The 16,381-nt window shown below is 55.0% G+C and overlaps 1 protein-coding gene across 6 annotated transcripts in view; it reads left to right on the forward strand.

The window, feature by feature from the left end:
• TNIP2 (TNFAIP3 interacting protein 2) overlaps nt 1-16,381 on the forward strand; it is a 57,047-nt gene that overhangs the window by 13,985 nt on the left and 26,681 nt on the right. For 5 of the 6 annotated variants that reach the window (XM_070372828.1, XM_070372826.1, XM_070372827.1 and 2 more), the window contains exons 2-5: nt 10,215-10,502; nt 11,770-11,859; nt 12,264-12,512; nt 13,031-13,150. In XM_070372828.1, the coding sequence (XP_070228929.1) occupies nt 10,215-10,502; nt 11,770-11,859; nt 12,264-12,512; nt 13,031-13,150 (747 nt within the window). Of the gene's footprint in view, nt 1-10,214; nt 10,503-11,769; nt 11,860-12,263; nt 12,513-13,030; nt 13,151-13,568; nt 14,173-16,381 lie in introns of those variants that run through there. The other variant, XM_070372825.1, reaches the window with a different exon arrangement.

Raw genomic sequence — 16,381 nt, forward strand, 5'->3', positions numbered from 1 at the left:
TACTATTGGTAGTTAGATGTCTATTGAGTTTTTGTTTCTGTGATTTGGTCTTGGTAGAAATTGTGTTTTTAAGAATTTGTTTCATCTAGGTTATCTCATCTGCTGGTTTATAATTGTTCATAGTACTCATTTGTAATCATTTTTATTTTCATAGAATTGGTAGTAACATCTCTACGTACATTGCTGATTTTAGTAATTAGTGTCTTCTTTCTTCTTGTAATCTGTCTAGCTAAAGTTTATCCATTTTGCTGATCTTTCTGAAGAGCTAACTTTTGGTTTCATTGATTTCTCTTATAGTTTTTCTGTTCTCTATTTCATTTATCTCTGCCCTAATCTTTATTTTTCATTCCTTTTGCTAGCTTTGCATTTAGTTTGTTCTTTCTTTTCTAGTTCCTTAACTTGTAAAGTTATATTGCTGATTGGAGATCTTTCTAGGTTTATTGTTGTTGTTCCCTCACTAAGTCATGTCCAACTCTTTGTGACCCCATCGACTGTAGCACACCAAGCTTCCCTGTCCTTTACCATCTCCTGGAGTTTGCTCAAACTCATGTTCATTGATTCGATGATGCCATCCAATCATCTCATCCTCTGTTGTCCCCTTCTCCTCCTGCCCTCAATCCTTCCCAGAATCAGGGTCTTTTTCCACTCAGTTGGCTCTTCGCATCAGTTGGCCAAAGTATTGGAGCTTCAGCATCATTCCTTTGAATATTCAGGGTTGATTTCCTTTAGGATTAACTGGTTTGATCTCTTTGCTGTCCAAAGGACTCTTAAGAGTCTTCTCCAGCATCACAGTTCAAAAACATCATTCTTCGGCGCTCAGCCTTCTTTATGGTCCAACTCTCACATTCGTACATGATACTGGAGAAACCATAGCTTTGACTGTACACCCACCATAGAGCCGCCTGGTGGGTGATCCACAAACTGGAGAACAATTATACCAAAGAGGTTCTCACACTGTTGCAAAAGTTCTAGGGGCCACAACAGACTTCCCAACCTGGCGATCTGGCAAAGGGGCTGGCATCCCAGGGAATCTGATCTTGAAGTCAGCGGGATGTGATTACAGAACTTCCAAAGGACTGGGGAAACAGACAAAACCTTGTGTGCACCAGGACCCAGGAGAAAGGGGCCATGACCCCACAGGAGCCTGAGCCAGACTTGCCTAGGAGTGCGTGAGAGTCTCTGGCAGAGGCGTGAGTCGGCAGTGGCCAGCTGTGTGCTCAGGGGCACTGGCAGCGGCAGTCCTGGGGGGTGCGGCCTGCTGGCCTCAGTCCTCTGGGCAGAGGTCACCAGTACCCCTATCGTAGAGCCTACAGCCTGCAGTAGAGATGGCGACTCTAGGACTGGACCGCCTCAGGCCAAACTACAGGGAAGAAGCACAGCCCCGCTCATCAGCAGAGAATCGGATCAGAGATTCGCTGAGCATGGCCTCGCCCACCAGAGCAAGACCCAGTTTTCCCTACAGCCAGTCCCTCCCATCAGGAAGCTTGCACCAGCCTCTCATCCTTCTCCATCAGAGGGGCAGACAGAATGAAAACCACAATCACAGAAAGCTAACCAAACTGACCACATGGACCACAGCCTTGTCTAACTCAGTGAAACTGTGAGCTGTGCCGTGTAGAGCCGCGCAAGACGGATGGGTCGTGGTGGAGAGTTCTGACAAAACGTGGTCCATTGGAGAAGGAAATGGCAAACCACTTCAGCATTCTTGCCTGGAAAACGCCATGAACAGTGTGAAAAAGCGAAACGATACAGCACTGAAAGAGGGACTCCAGGTTGGTAGGTGCCTAGTGTATTACCGGAGAAGAGCAGGAAATAGCTCCAGAGGAACGAAAAGGCTGAGCCAAAGTGGAAACAACGCCCAGTTGTGGATGTTGTCTGGTGGTGAAACTAAAGTCCAGTGCTGTAAAGAAAAAGACTGCAGAGGAACCAGGGGTATTAGGTCCATGAATCAAGGTAAATTGATTTACCTTGGTCAAACAAGAGTTGGCAAGAGTGAAATTGACATTTTAAGAATTAGGACACTAAATGGAAGACAGTGGGTGAGATCAACTCAGGTGACCATCACATCTGCTACTGCGGGCGAGAATCCCATAGAAGAAACGGAATGGCCCTCACAGTCAACAAGAGAGCCCGAAATGCAGTACTTGGGTGCAGTCTCAAAAACAACAGATTGATCTTGGTTTGTTTCCAAGGCAAACCTTTCAGTAGCACACTAATCCAGGTCTATGCCCCAGCCACGAATGCAGAAGAAGCTGAAGTTGAATGGTTCTATGAAGACCCACAAGACCTTCTAGAACTAACGCCAAAAAAAGATGTCCTTCTTATCATAGGGGACTGGAATGCAAAAGTAGGAAGTCAAGAGACACCTAGAGTAACAGGCAAGTTTGGCCTTGGAGTACAGAATGAAGCAGGGCAAAGGCTAACAGAGAACACACTGGTCATAGCAAACACCCTCTTCCAGCAACACAAGAGACGACTCTACACGTGGACATCACCAGATGGTCAATACCGAAATCAGATTGATTATATTCTTTGTAGTCAAAGATGGAGAAGCTCCACACAGGCAGCAAAAATAAGACCAGGAGCTGACTGTGGCTCACATAACGAGTTCCTTATTGTAAAATTCAGACTTAAATTGAAGAAAGTAGGGAAAACCACTAGCCCATTCAGGTATGACCTAAATAAATTCTCTTGTGATTATACAATGGAAATTTGACAAATAGATTCAAGAGATTGGATCTGATAGAGTGTGTGAAGAACTATGGACGGAGGTTCGTGACATTGTACAGGAGGCAGTGATCAAGACCATCCCCAAAATAAAGAAATTCTACAAGGCAAAATGGTTGTCTGAGGAGGCCTTACAAATAGCTGAGAAAAGAAGAGAAATAAAAGGCAAAGAAGAAAAGGAAAGTCATCTGAATTCTGAGTTCTATAGACTAGCAAGGAGAGATAAGAAAGCCTTAAGTGAACAATGCAAAGAAAGAGGAAAACAAGAGAATGGGAAAGACTAGAGATTTCTCCAAGAAAAGTAGAAATAGCAAGGGAACATTTCATGCAAAGATGGGCTCAATAAAGGACAGAAACAGTGTGGACCTAACAGAAGCAGAAGAGGTGGCAAGCACCCACAGAAGAACTACACAAGAAAGGCCTTCACGACCCAGACAAGCACGATGGCGTGACCACTCACCCAGAGCCGACAGCCTGGAATGTGAAGTCAAGTGGGCCTTAGGAAGCATCACTACGAACAAAGCTAGTGGATAGAGGTGATCAGTTTCCACTGAGCTATTTCAAATCCTAAAAGATGATGTTAAAGTTCTGCACTCAATGTGTCTGTAAATTTGGAAGACTCAGCGTTGGCCACAGGACTGGAAAAGGTCAGCTTTCATTCTAATCCCAAAGAAAGGCAATGCCAAAGAATGCTCAAACTACTGCACAATTGCACTCATTTCACATGCTAGCAAGATAATGCTCAAAATCCTTCAAGCTAGGCTTTATTCAACAGTACATGAACCAAGAACTTCCAGGCGTACAAGATGGACTTAGAAAAGGCAGAGGAACCAGAAATCAAATTGCCAACATCAATTGGATCATATAAAAAAGCAAAGGAATTCCAGAAAAACATCTGCTTCATTGACTATGCAAAAGCCTTTGACTGTGTGGATCATCTTCAAGAGATGTGAATACCAGGCCATCTTACCTGCTTCCTGAGAAAGCTGTATACAGGTCAAGAAGCAACAGTTAGAACCAGACACGGAACAACGGACTGGTTCCAAATTGGGAAAAGAGTATGTTGAGGCTGTATATTGTCACCCTGCTTATTTAACTTATATGCAGAGTACATCATGTGAAATGCTGGGTTGGATTAAGCACAAGCTGGAATCAAGATTGCTGGGAGAAATATCAACAACCTCAGATACGCAGATGACACCACCCTAATGGGAGAAAGCAAAGAGGAACTAAAGAGAGTCTTGATGAAAGTGAAAGAGGAGAGTGAAAAAACTGGCTTAAAACTCAACATTCAAAAAACTAAGATCATGGCATCTGGGTCCCATCACTTCATTCATGGCAAATAGATGGGGAAACAATGGAAACAATGAGAGACTTTATTTTTTGGGCTCCAAAATCACTGCAGATGGTGATTGCAGTCATGAAAGTTTTTAAAAGACGCTTGGTCCTTGGAAGAAAAGCTATGACCGACCTAGACAGCATATTAAAAAGCAGAGACATTACTTTGCTGACAAAGGTTCCTGTAGTCAAATCTATGGTTGTTCTAGTGGTCATGTATGGATGTGGGAGGTGGACTATAAAGAAAGCTGAGCACCGAAGAATTGATGCTGTTGAACTGAGATGTTGGAGAAGACTCTTGAGAGTCCCTTGGACTGCAGGGAAATCCAACCAGTCCATCCTAAAGGAAATCAGTCCTGAATATTCATTGGAAGGACTGATCCTGAAGCTGAAGCTCCAATACTTTGGCCATCTGATGTGAAGAACTGACCTACTGGAAAAAACCCTGATGCTGGGAAAGATTGAAGGCAGGAGAAGAGGGTGGCAGAGGATGAGATGGTTGCATGACATCTTTGACTCAGTGGACATGCATTTGAGCAAGTTCCGGGAAATGGTGAAAGACAGAGAGGCCTGGCGTGCTGCTGTCCATGGGTTTGCAAAGAGTTGGAGATGCCTGAGCGACTGAGACCTTATTTGGAAGTACGGCTTTTGCAGGTGTGATAAAGTGAGGTCTTCCTGGACTAGGGTGGGCCCCCGGTGCCTGGTATCCTTATAAGACACCCCGTGAAGATGGAGGCGGAGACGGTGTGATGCGTGCAGTTTCTAACGGTTACGAACTGGACTGGGACACGTGGCCAGACGGGCCAGTGTGCCTCCTACTTCAGAGCAACAAGTGCTGAAAACCTGGGGGCTGCAGGGGTCTGGGGTCTGCATGCGGCTGTGGGGCGGTAGGTCAGGCGGCCCTTGGCGGGCGGGGAGCAGCCTGCAGTGGCCTGCCTCGTTCCTCAGGCGCTGGCTGGTTCCTGGCGGTGAGGCTGTCATTGTGGCAAGTCTGCACGTGAGCCAGGTCGGTCCTTCTTTCTGGGCCTTTGTTTACAGCTGTGCCGGCTCTTCATTGCTCTGGCCTTTCTCTCCGTCGCGGGGTGAAGGCCTCTCGCTGCGGTGGCTTCTCTGGCCGTGGAGCTCAGGTTCGGAGCGGGCGGGCTTCATCGTTGCAGCCCATTGGCTTAGCTGGCCCATGGCATGTGGGGGTCTTTTCCATGGGTCAGACCCGTGTCCCCTGCACTGACAGATTCTTAAGCTGTGGACCACCTGGGATGCCAGAGCCAGGTCATTTCTAAACTGATGTTTGAAGGAAGATTTTTAAGACAAAACATCAAGTCATTGTGTCCTTCAGATCCGAGCAGTCCTCCCCCTCGTCGGCCAGGTGCGGTGCTCTGGGTCTGTGTCGTCAGCAGGTGGAGAAGGGGCCCCGGTCCTGAGGCGGCACCCCCGGTCTTCTTCGCAGACACCTCCTGGCCTCCTCCTGGGGTGGGTGCGGCGAGGAGCGTCTTTGGGAAACCCCACGAGCCCCTGAAGCCGGGGGACCTCCTGCTGCGCTGTTGCTCAGCCTGTCTCCATCTAGCAGCTCAGGACGCTTGCAGATGAGGTGCTGCCCGAAGTCCTCCGGCCTCACAGAGGATGTGAGGGGGTGGCGGGAGGTGGAGGCAGAGGCCAGGGCAGCCGGTGCCGCTGCCTCCTTACGGTCACTGACTTCCTGGCCACTCACCCCCGTGAGCCTTAGAAGCTGGCCCCACGGGGCCTGGCCTGCACTGGTGTCGCGTACAGACTTCTGTCTGCATTCACAACATGCATATTTGTTTATGTATATTGATATCTTTCACATACAGGACACGTAAACACTTCTGTTTTACGTGAATACTCTTCCGTATCAGATAGAGACAAGGACAGAGGCGCTCCCGCTGAAGTCACAGCTTCTGACCTGAGTTAGCTTTTCAGGGAGGTGACCGTCCCCGCAGGACAGGGCTCTGTGCTCTCAGTGATTCCTCCAGATTCGGTTTTGAGCCACTGGGAGGGGAACTCGGTGCAGTTGGGTACGTGTGGTCGATGTCCTCGGGCACGTCCATCCCCTGGCAGCGACAGGATCCCCGCAGGGCTGTGCTGCTGGACAGGGAGACGCGCCCGGGGAGGCTGGGCCGTGCTGGCCTGGGGCTGTGTCCCCTTGGAGGGAAGCCTCTGCCGTATTTCCCACAGGAAAGCACAGGACGGGGCCTTGATTGGCTGGTAGGCCTTCAAAAGTGGCCAGTTTTTAAGGAACACAGTCCAAGGCCGAGACCTGGGTCTGGGTTTGTGTTTTAGGTTCAGTGCTGCCGGGACAGTCTGCAGAGAGAGCCTGCCCTCCCATCAGGGTTGGGCTTCCCTGGTGGCTCAGAGGTTAAAGCGTCTGCCTGCAGTTCGGGAGACCTGCGTTTGATCCCTGGGTCGGGAAGATCCCCTGGAGGAGGAAATGGCAACTCACTGCAGTATTCTTGCCTGGCGAATCCCATGGAAGGAGGAGCTTGGTGGGCTACAGTCCACAGGGTTGCAAAGAGTCGGATACGACTGAGCGACTTCACTTTCACTTTCTGGGGCTCACCCAGACCAAGTGCCTTGGCACCTGCCGGCGGCCCCAGCTGTGTGGACAGGCTTGGAAGGCCCTGGACGGGGCCTGCAGGGCCGGCCTGGTGCTGGAGGGCCGTGTGTTGGGAGGAGGTTCTGATGCCCTCTGGCCAGGTCCAGAGAGAGGCCTCTTTTCCTCCTTCAGCCCAGCGGTGAGGTCATCAGGGCCCAAAGGAAGGATGAAGTAGTGGCCTTCCAAGAACGGGCCTTGCCCGGCTTGGCTGTGATGCCTGTGAGGTCAGAGGGCAGTGAGGCATGATGGGCTGATGGCGCGCCAGCACCGGACGCCTTTGGGCAAGAGCCCTGCTGCTGAAGTTGATCCGCTGGCGCTTGTCACACCCGTTGTCGCCAGTCCTGATTTCCCGTCCACCTGGTGCTGGACATGGCCCATCTGCCAGGGCCTGACCTCACTTCCCCGCCCGCTGCCCTCACGGCCACCTGCTGTCCCCTCGCCACCTTCATGAGTGAGTCCCTGGCCTTCCCCGAGGCCTTTCCCAAGAGAGCTAGGCCGACTGATTCTTCTAATGGAGTTTCCCTTCTTGTCTTTCTGTTCACTTCTAGAGCAAAGTCCGAGGAAAACGGGGAAAAGGGTGCTCTTAAAGTTCCCTGAGGGAGCTCTGGTGGCCCAGTGGTTAGGACCCTGTGCTTTCACTGCCAAGGGCCTGGGTTCGATCCCTGGTCGAGAAATAGATCCTGTAAGCTGTGTGAAAAAACTTTCCCAAGAGAACGAGGACGAGGCTTTCAGAGTATTTTCTGGTCACCTGGTTAGCGCGCTGCCGTCATGGGCTGGAGTTATCTGTGGATGGGGCATGACCGATGCTGGGGGAGCAGCCCTCGCCTCACGGATGTGGGTTTGGGCCCAGGGAGGGACCCAGAGCCTGGCCGTGCTCCTGAGTCCCCCAGTTGTTTACTTTTATTGAGGTATAGCTGATTTACAGTATTTCATTAATTCCTACTATACAGCAAATTGAGTCAGTTATACATATATATATAAAACAGTGTATGTATACATACGTGTGTGTGTGAGTCGCTCAGTCGTGTCCAACTCTGTGCAACCCCATAAAGTGTAGACAGGCCCCTCTGTCCATGGGATTTCCCGAGCAACAATACCGGAGTGGGTTGCCATGCCCTCCTCTAGGGGATCTTCCTGGCCCAGGTCTCCTGCATTGCAGGCGGATTCTTACCGTCTGAGCCACCAGGGAAGCCCATGCATGTGTGTGTATGTATATGGTGTATACTCTTTCGTATCCTTGCCCGTGTGCTTTACCACAGGATGCCGAGTACACTTCCCTGAGCTCCACAGTAGGGCCTTGTCTGCTCCTTCTCTGTTAATTGTCCGCCTCTCCTAATCCCAGACTCCCACCCCAGCCCTCCCCACTCGCCCTCCCCCTGGGCAACCACAGAGTGTCCTCTGTTTCTGTGTGGTGGGAACACTGGTGTCATATTTTAGATTCCACGTATGCGTGATATATGGTATTTGTCTTTCTCTTTCTGACTTTAGTATGATTGCCTCTAGGTCCACCCCATCAGTTCTTTTTTCTAATATTTTATTTATTTAGCTGTGCTGGGTCTTAGTTGCAGCATGTGGGATCTAGTTCCCTGACGAGGAATGGAACCCAGGTCCCCTGCATTGGGAGCTTGGAGTCCCAGCCACTGGACCAACAGGGGAATCCCCACAGTTACTTCCTAACCCCAGGCTTGGGCAGACCCAGCCGTGGGCCTTCTAGGGATGTATCCCGTGGCTGCGTCTGCACGGGGCGCGCCTTCTAGGGATGTATCCCGTGGCTGTGTCTGCACGAGGCACACCAGCTGGAGGCGTGTGCTTGGTCAGCCTGCACTCTGGCTTAAGCTCCAGGCTGTAGTTGAAAAGAACAGGCAGGTTGTGCGCTGCTGTGGGACACAGTATTTTACCAAGGAGCAGAAAAGCAGGCCACCAGGACAGTGCTGTCAGACCCCTGAGTGCAAAATACACGTGCCACAGACGCGTGCCAGCACCCTGGCGAGACCCCTGGCCAGATTGTGAGTAGTGGAGGGGAGGTCCTGGGTCCCTCGTGTAAGCGTGAGCGTGAGCGGAGCTCCGATGCTCCCTGCCACGCTCCCCGTGCATGCTCAGTCTCCACCCTGGCTTTCCAGAAGCTGTTTCCCCCGTGTAGGATGGACGGGCTCCTCCTGCTGTACCTCCCTCGCATGCTCGTTACGGTGGACGTTACTCTGAAAGTGGGACAGCACAGAGCCGAGTGCAGAACCCAACTGGGGGTGCTGAAAGCCAGCGGCATCTGAAGGACTGTGGTCGGGGATACTAGCTTCCCAGAGCTGTTCTAACATCAGCCGGGTGGCCTAAGGCAGTAATAGGCAGGCTTCCTGGTGGCGCTGGTGGTAAAGAACCCACCTGCCAATGCAGGAGACGCAAGAGACTTGGGCTTCCTGGGTCAGGCAGATCCCCTGGAGGAGGGCATGGCAACCCACTGCAGTACTCTTGCCTGGAGAACCCCATGCACAGAGGAGCCTGGTGGCTGCTGTCCCTGGAATCACAGAGTTGGGCATGAGCTAGTGTGCACAGCACAAAGGCAGTAGATCCTTGATCTTCGCTGCTCTGAAGGCCAGAAGCCCCGAACCAGGGTGTGGGGCGGGTCCTCTTCAGCTCCCAGTGGCTGCTGGCACCCTGGCGTCCTCTGGGTGTGGACAGTCCAGTCTCTGCCTTTCGCCACACGCAGCCTCTTCTACGTGTCCATACTCGCCTCTTATGAGGGCACTGGACGTTGGGTCAGGGTCCATCAGATCCAGCATGCCTTCCTCTTAACTAATTACATCCTCACGGACTGAACAGCTCTTTGGAGCTAAATGAAGTCACGTTCCCAGGTGTCGGGGTGAGAACGTGGGCGTGGCTTTGGGGGTTGCCCACCGCGGGGGAGTTTCTGCTCTTTCTTTCAAGAGGTTTGCAATTGCCACACTTAGTAATTTGATGATGTAAAATCTAACCTTACGAGTTTGCTCTTGAAATCGGAATTTTAGATGACGTTTCAGGTATAACTTTTGGGGCTGAAACTCCTGAGTTAATCATCCATCCAGAAGCCAGCCTCCGAATGAACGCCCGTACAGATGGGCGTCTGTGCCTGTCTTCACTTTGTGAATGTTTATTTCTGATGCTGCTTCTTTCAGTCAGATCAGTTTAGTTGCTCAGTCGTTTCCGACTCTTTGCGACCCCATGGATTGCAGCATGCCAGGCCTCCCTGTCCATCACCAACTCCTGGAGCTTGCTCAAACTCATGTCCGTCAAGTCAGCAATGCCATCCAAGCATCTCATCCTCTGTCGTCCCCTTCTCCTCCGCCTTCAGTCTTTCCCAGCATTAGGGTCTTTTCCAGTGAGTTAGTTCTTCGCATCAGGTGGCCAAAGTACTGGAGTTTCAGCTTCAACATCTGTCCTTCCAATGAATATTCAGGGCTGATTTCCTTTAGGGTGGACTGGTTGGATCTCCTTGCAGTCCAAGGGACTCTCAAGAGTATTCTCCAGCTGCAGTCAGATCAGTTGTGCTTTTAAATCTTCCCCTTAGGAAATCGAGAGACTCTCGGAGCAGCTGGAGGAGAAGGAGCGGGAGGCGCAGCAGCTCCTGAGCCAGCCAGGGCTCGAGCGGGAGAAGGAGGTGGCCCTGCTGCGGAGGAGTGTGGCGGAGAAGGAGCGGGCCCGGGCCGCCAGCCACGTCCTGTGTCGCTCCCTGGCCGACGAGACCCACCAGCTGCGGCGGACCCTGGCTGCCACGGCCCACATGTGCCAGCATCTGGCCAAGTGTCTGGATGAACGCCAGGGGGGACAGGGGACCGCGGGGGAGCAGAGCCCCGAGGTAGGCCCTGGGGTCAGCAGGCCTCGCCTTGCGCCACGGGGAGGGTCTCGGCCGCCCGCCCTTCTGGGGATTTCCTCTAGGACGGTGGGGCCTGCAGGATGTCACAGGAGAGCGGACCTGCAGCTGCCCCTGGGCCCAGTGGGGAGGTGGCCCTGAATGGGGCCTCAGGCCTGGGCAGGGAGGACACGGGGCCCCGCTTGGTGCTGTGCCTCCTGCCTGGAGCTACTTGGGACGGGGCCCATGGGGGGAGAGCAGTGTGGGTGCAGGGGAGTGGGTGGGTTTCAGCATCAGGAAGCCCCCACCTGAGAAATCAGGGGGCTCCTCTGGGGGCTGTGGGGTCGTGGTGGTGCAGGGGCTGTGACAGCTTGGTCGAGAACCGCACCCTGTGATGTAGGGCTGTTGGGACGAGCCCTGCAGTCCCCTAGCAGCAGCTCGGCCGGGCGTCGGGGAGGGCCTCGGTCTGAGAATCCCATGAAAAAGGAACCTCAGAAAGAACAGGGCACATTTGAGAAACCAGAGTGCTCTCCGGGCAGGCCGTGGACTCGTATGATTCTGAGTCATGGGGCCCTTTCTCTCTGGGGATCTGAAAGCCGGTCGTGGTTGGCCTGGGCTGAGGCTCTAAGCAGGCGTCATTTCTCAGCGCTGGTCTTGGCCGAGTCAGCGGGGTTTCCCAAGCCCGCCAGGTTAGCACACGCAGTTCCTTTGTCATTCGAGGGGAATTCTCAAAAAAATGTCACCGCCATCCATCCGGTTTGTTAAATGACTGAATTTCTGATGGCTTTTCGGTTAGCCCCGCCCACCCTGCTGGGACTGGGTCAGCACGCCTGGGCTTCTAGAGGTGAATCCCACCAGCCTCGCAATCCCAGGGGAGGTTGTTGTAGACAGTCAGCCCCTGAAGCTGACCGTGGTCATCTTGACACACCCAACGGGAGGGACAGCGGGCCCGAAGGAGGGGCCTGCTCCTGGCGGCCATGGGCCCTGGGCCGGGAAGTTCTTTGCTTACAGCGAGCTCGGCTTCCTGCCCCAACTCCACCCTGGCTCCAGCCCTGTGACGCTGGGCGGTCTCGGGCGTGGAGACGGTGCAAGGCTTGGCCCCTCTGTGGGGTGGGCTTGGGCGGGGCCAGGACCACCCTCCCCTCTGGAAGCGCCTGTCCTTTCCTGTCTCCATTGCACCTGCCGCAGGGGCAGGGCGGCTGCAGGGCCGTCTGCGACTCGGTGCCCGCACGGAAGGTGCGGTCACACGGGTTCTGGTCCCTTTCTCGTGCAGCCCAAGTGTACGGAAGGGGACGCCTCTGTGCACGCGGTGGTTGAGAAGTTACGGGAGGAGAACCGGGTGCTGAGGCAGAAGGTGACTCACGTGAGTGTCTGAGATCGCACTCGGGCCGAGCGCCCCGCGCGGACTGTGGGTGAGGGGCCTCCCCTTGCTATGCCCAGGGGTCTCCCCTGCCCTGAGGTCGCTTCGGCTGATACACAGGGTCCCCAAAGGCCCGACACGTTTGCCCAAAAGGACGTGTTGAGCACATCCGGTTGTCCTCCACTCCGAAGTTAATTCGCGTGTTGCTAAATGAGGTGCAGGGATCACTGTCAATCCAGCGTTCAGGCAGCGACTTGGCCGTCACCACGTCCGGGTGCTTCCCCCCGTCCCGCGCCCCCCTCCCGCCCCCCTCTCCCGTCCCCCCGTCCAGAGTGGGCGCAGCCGGCCTCCACGTGGGGACGGGTCTCGTATTCCGGGCGGGCTCGAGGGCGCTTTCCGACCCCCAGGTCGAGGACCTCAATGCCAGGTGGCAGCGCTACGACGCCAGCAGGGATGAGTACGTGAGGGGGCTCCACGCGCAGCTAAAGGGCCTGCAAGTCCCCCTGGAGCCCGAGCTGATGCGGAAGGAGGTCTCCCGGCTCAACGCGCAGTTGGAGGAGAAGATGGATGACTGCGCGGAGGCGCGGCGGGAGCTGGCTGCGGCGAGGAGCGCACGGGACGCAGCGCTGGAGCGCGTGCAGATGCTGGAGCAGCAGGTGCGGCCACAGCGTGGGCGCCGGGGGGCGGGGCCGCCTTCTCCTGAAGGGATGGGATGGGCTTCCTCCTCCTGACGGGATAGTGTGGCGGGGCCGCCGCCTCCTGACGGGATAGGGGGCCGGGCTTCCTCCTCCTGACGCCGGGGGGCGGGGCCTCCTCCTCCTGAGGGGATAGGGGGACGGGCTTCCCCCTCCTGACGGGATAGTGGGGCGGGGCCTCCTCCTCCTGAGGGAATAGGGGGACGGGCCTCCTCCTCCTGACGCCGGGGCGGGCCTCCTCTTCCTGACGCCGGGGGGGGGGCCTCCTCCTCCTCCTGAGGGGATAGGGCGCCGGGCTTCCTCCTCCTGACGCCGGGGGGCGGGGCCTCCTCCTCCTGAGGGAATAGGGGGACGGGCTTCATCCTCCTGACGCCGGGGGGCGGGGCCTCCTCCTCCTGAGGGAATAGGGGGACGGGCTTCATCCTCCTGACGCGGGGGGCGGGGCCGCCGCCTCCTGATGAGGGCGTGCCCTCTCGCAGATCCTCGCCTACAAAGACGACTTCACGTCGGAGAGGGCGGACAGGGAGCGGGCGCAGAGCCGCATCCATGAGCTGGAGGAGCAGGTGGCCTCGCTGCAGCGCCAGGCGTCCTGGAGACAGGTACAGCCGGGGTTTCCTCGGGCCCGGGGCGGGAGTCGTCTTCGTTTCTCTTTCACGCATTTCGAGCTCTCCTGCGGCTGCCAAGGCCTCGGTTCCGCTCCAGGCAGGGCCGCCATGCCCAGTGCCCGGAAACCTCCTGGTGGCATTTGTGTGCGCGCGGAGGGTGGCGTCCGCCGGCCTGTCCTGAGCTCGTGCCCCTACTGGGAGCTCCTGCACACGGCCCCTCCGTGCCGCGTGATGGGGTGGCCCCCTCGTTGGCACAGGTGGGGGGTCCGGACCCCTCAGTCGTCCCTGGCACGTCCTCGTTCGAGCCTCGGCCCCAGGCAGAGCAAAGGTGCGGGTCCTGCACAGCGATGGACGCGGCTCCAGACGCTGGAGCCGAAACCAGCCTCGGGAGCGGACGCCTGCCTTTTTCTAGGATTCTCGTGAGCCAGTCTCCTGCCGGATTCACACAGGGAGCAGATCTCCCAGGTATTTAGAGACCGACGCTTCGGAGCCTGTGGCAGCTGGTGGCCGGAGGCCTGGGACGGGATCCCAGTGGCTGGACCTCCCCGCAGAGGGCGGGTGCTCGGGAGTGACCCAGAGAGGCCAGGGGGACCTGCAGTGCCCCCACTGCCTGCGGTGCTTCAGCGACGAGCAGGGCGAGGAGCTCTTCAAGCACGTGGCCGAGTGCTGCCAGTGAGCCCGGTGGCCGGTGCGCCCCGCATCAGGATCGGGGCCCCCAGCACAGGCTGGGGGTACTTCTGAGCCTCCGTCTCGGCCACTCTCGGGTCAGCGGGAACTTGCGGTGGGGCTGGCGGCAGAGGTAGGGGTTGGAGCTGGTCTCCCAAGCGGCCAGGCAGAGGCCACGAGTGGACAGCCATGGGCGTTCTCGCCGGCCAGCACGACGCCTCCTGGGAGTCGTGGAGCTGAGCACTGAGCTGCATTGAGACTCGCTGCGCTGCCCTAGTGTTCGCCACACCCCCAGAAATTGAACACGTGATCATTTGACGATTTTGTAATAAAGGGACTTGCTAAGTGGTTGCCCTGAATGTGTGTGGGGGACTGGGGTGTAGGAGCCTGGCCGCACTTCCACCTGGGCCTCAGTTAGCTGCCGAGGAGACATGCTTGCAGACTGTTGCCTGTTGGGGCCTGAAGAGCCCAGTCGTCCAGTCCAGACGGGAGTCGAGGACAGGCTGAGTGCAAAGGAGAGCCCTGCAGGGCAGCGCAGGGCCACGGGGCCTATCACCTTGCTAACCGTCAGGAGAGCCAGGAGGCTAGGGGTTCCTCTCGCCCTCAGTGCGGGCGGGGAGGCGTCACAGCAGCAGGGGACACAGCTGGGATATGAACCCCCTGCTGCTGGCCCACGGTCTGCGGTTCCCTCCGCCTGGAGCAGCTGCCGCCACGCGAGTGCGTGCGGTCTCTTTCTCCGGTTCTGCCTTCCTCCCAGGGGAGTTGAGGTGTCCATTCCTCTGTGGGATTCCCCACGCCCCCTCCAGCGTCCACGAGCCTGACTGGAAGCCGTCGGTCTCGAGCGTCACGGGGAGCCTCTGTCCTCAGGAGCTGGGGACTTGGCAGACACCCAAGCGCTTCTTGGAGAGAAAGGAGCCACAGGAGGGGAGCCCTCAGATCCTTGGCTGACCCTGAACCGGGCAGGGGCTGAGAGTAAGACTCTATGAATTTTGCGGCAGGGACAGGGCTGGACGGCAGGACGGGCGGAGCAGAGGCCCCAGCGGCTGTCCCTCAGGGTTAGAAGGGGTAGCTGCATCCTCAGTTTTCCTTTGAAACCCTCAAGGGGCCACATTTTAGGAGTAAAGTTGACATCTTAGGGCAAAACGAAAACGTCCCCCTCTTCTAGGTAGCCAACCAGTAATCCACAGGCCTGCTGGACAAAACCCATTTTTCTTCAGACACAAGTAACAGAATCCAGAGTCCACTATACAGTAACAAATTCTAGACACGTGGGGGAAGAGGCACCGTGAAGACACAGCCACACAAGTACAGGCTCACCAGGTGCATATGCAGCAGCAGCTGCCAAATCGCTTCAGTCGTGTCTGACTCTGTGCGACCCCATAGACAGCAGCCCACCAGGCTCCCCCGTCCCTGGGATTCTCCAGGCAAGAACATTGGGGTGGGTTGACATTTCCTTCTCCAATGCATGAAAGTGACAAGTGAAGGGGAAGTCACTCAGTTATGCCTGACTCTCAGCGACCCCATGGACTGCAGCCCACCAGGCTCCTCCGTCCATGGGATTTTCCAGGCAAGAGTACTGGAGTATATGCAGCAGATGGTACTAAAAGAAATAAGGATACTATGGAGATTGTTGAGGCTGGTCAGAAGTAATTCTGGATAAAAATACAGAAAGGAGGGCAGAGCATGGGGATGAGTAGACATGGATGACTACTGATTGTTTAAAACAATAATGTCTTGAAGGTTTTCAGACATGCAAACAACCGCGAGAACTTTTAGGTGGGGGAGCAGATTGTTGACAGTAACGACGATTGTCAACAACGAGGCTTAAGCAACTTGCACACTTACAGGTTATAAGGCCTCTGCATTGACTTACAGTAGACTGATGAATCACAGGAGCATATTATAATCTCTAGGGAAACCACCGAAGCAGTGACGGAAATACTTAAAAAGTTACAGAGGGATTCCCCGAGCAGTCCGCTGGTTAAGACTCTCTACTTTTTTAACTATTTGCTTGGCTGCACCGGGTCTCGGTTGCAGCACCGCAGGTCTTTAGCCTTCGCTGCAGCGTTCGGGTCCTTTAGTTGTGACCTGTGAACTCTCAGCTGTGGCACGTGGGATCTAGTTCCCTGGTCAGGGATGGAACCTGGGCCCCCAGCATTGGGAGCGTGGAATCTTAGCCACTGGACCATCAGGGAAGCCCCCAGACTCTACTTCTAATGCAGGGGCCTGGGGTTTGATCCCTGGTTGGGGATAAGAATCCCAACATATGTGGCAATAAATAAACTGACCAAATCCTCTGACTGAATAACGACCATTGTCACGGTGGACAAAAATAAGTCTTGCCTGTGTGCCCATCAGAAAAGATGAAGACACACCACGCCAACATCAACCAAGAACAGTGTGCTTTAAGACAAAAAATATGACCAGAAATAAAGATCAACATCACACAACGATAAAAGTGTGAATTTATCAGGGGTATATAATATACCCAGATTTGCACAGAGCTAATAATAATAGCAATATAAAGCATAAGAACTAAATACATAATCATAGTTGGAG

This window comes from Bos mutus, chromosome 6 (genome assembly GCF_027580195.1).
Source record: "Bos mutus isolate GX-2022 chromosome 6, NWIPB_WYAK_1.1, whole genome shotgun sequence".
Taxonomy (NCBI): domain Eukaryota; kingdom Metazoa; phylum Chordata; class Mammalia; order Artiodactyla; family Bovidae; genus Bos; species Bos mutus.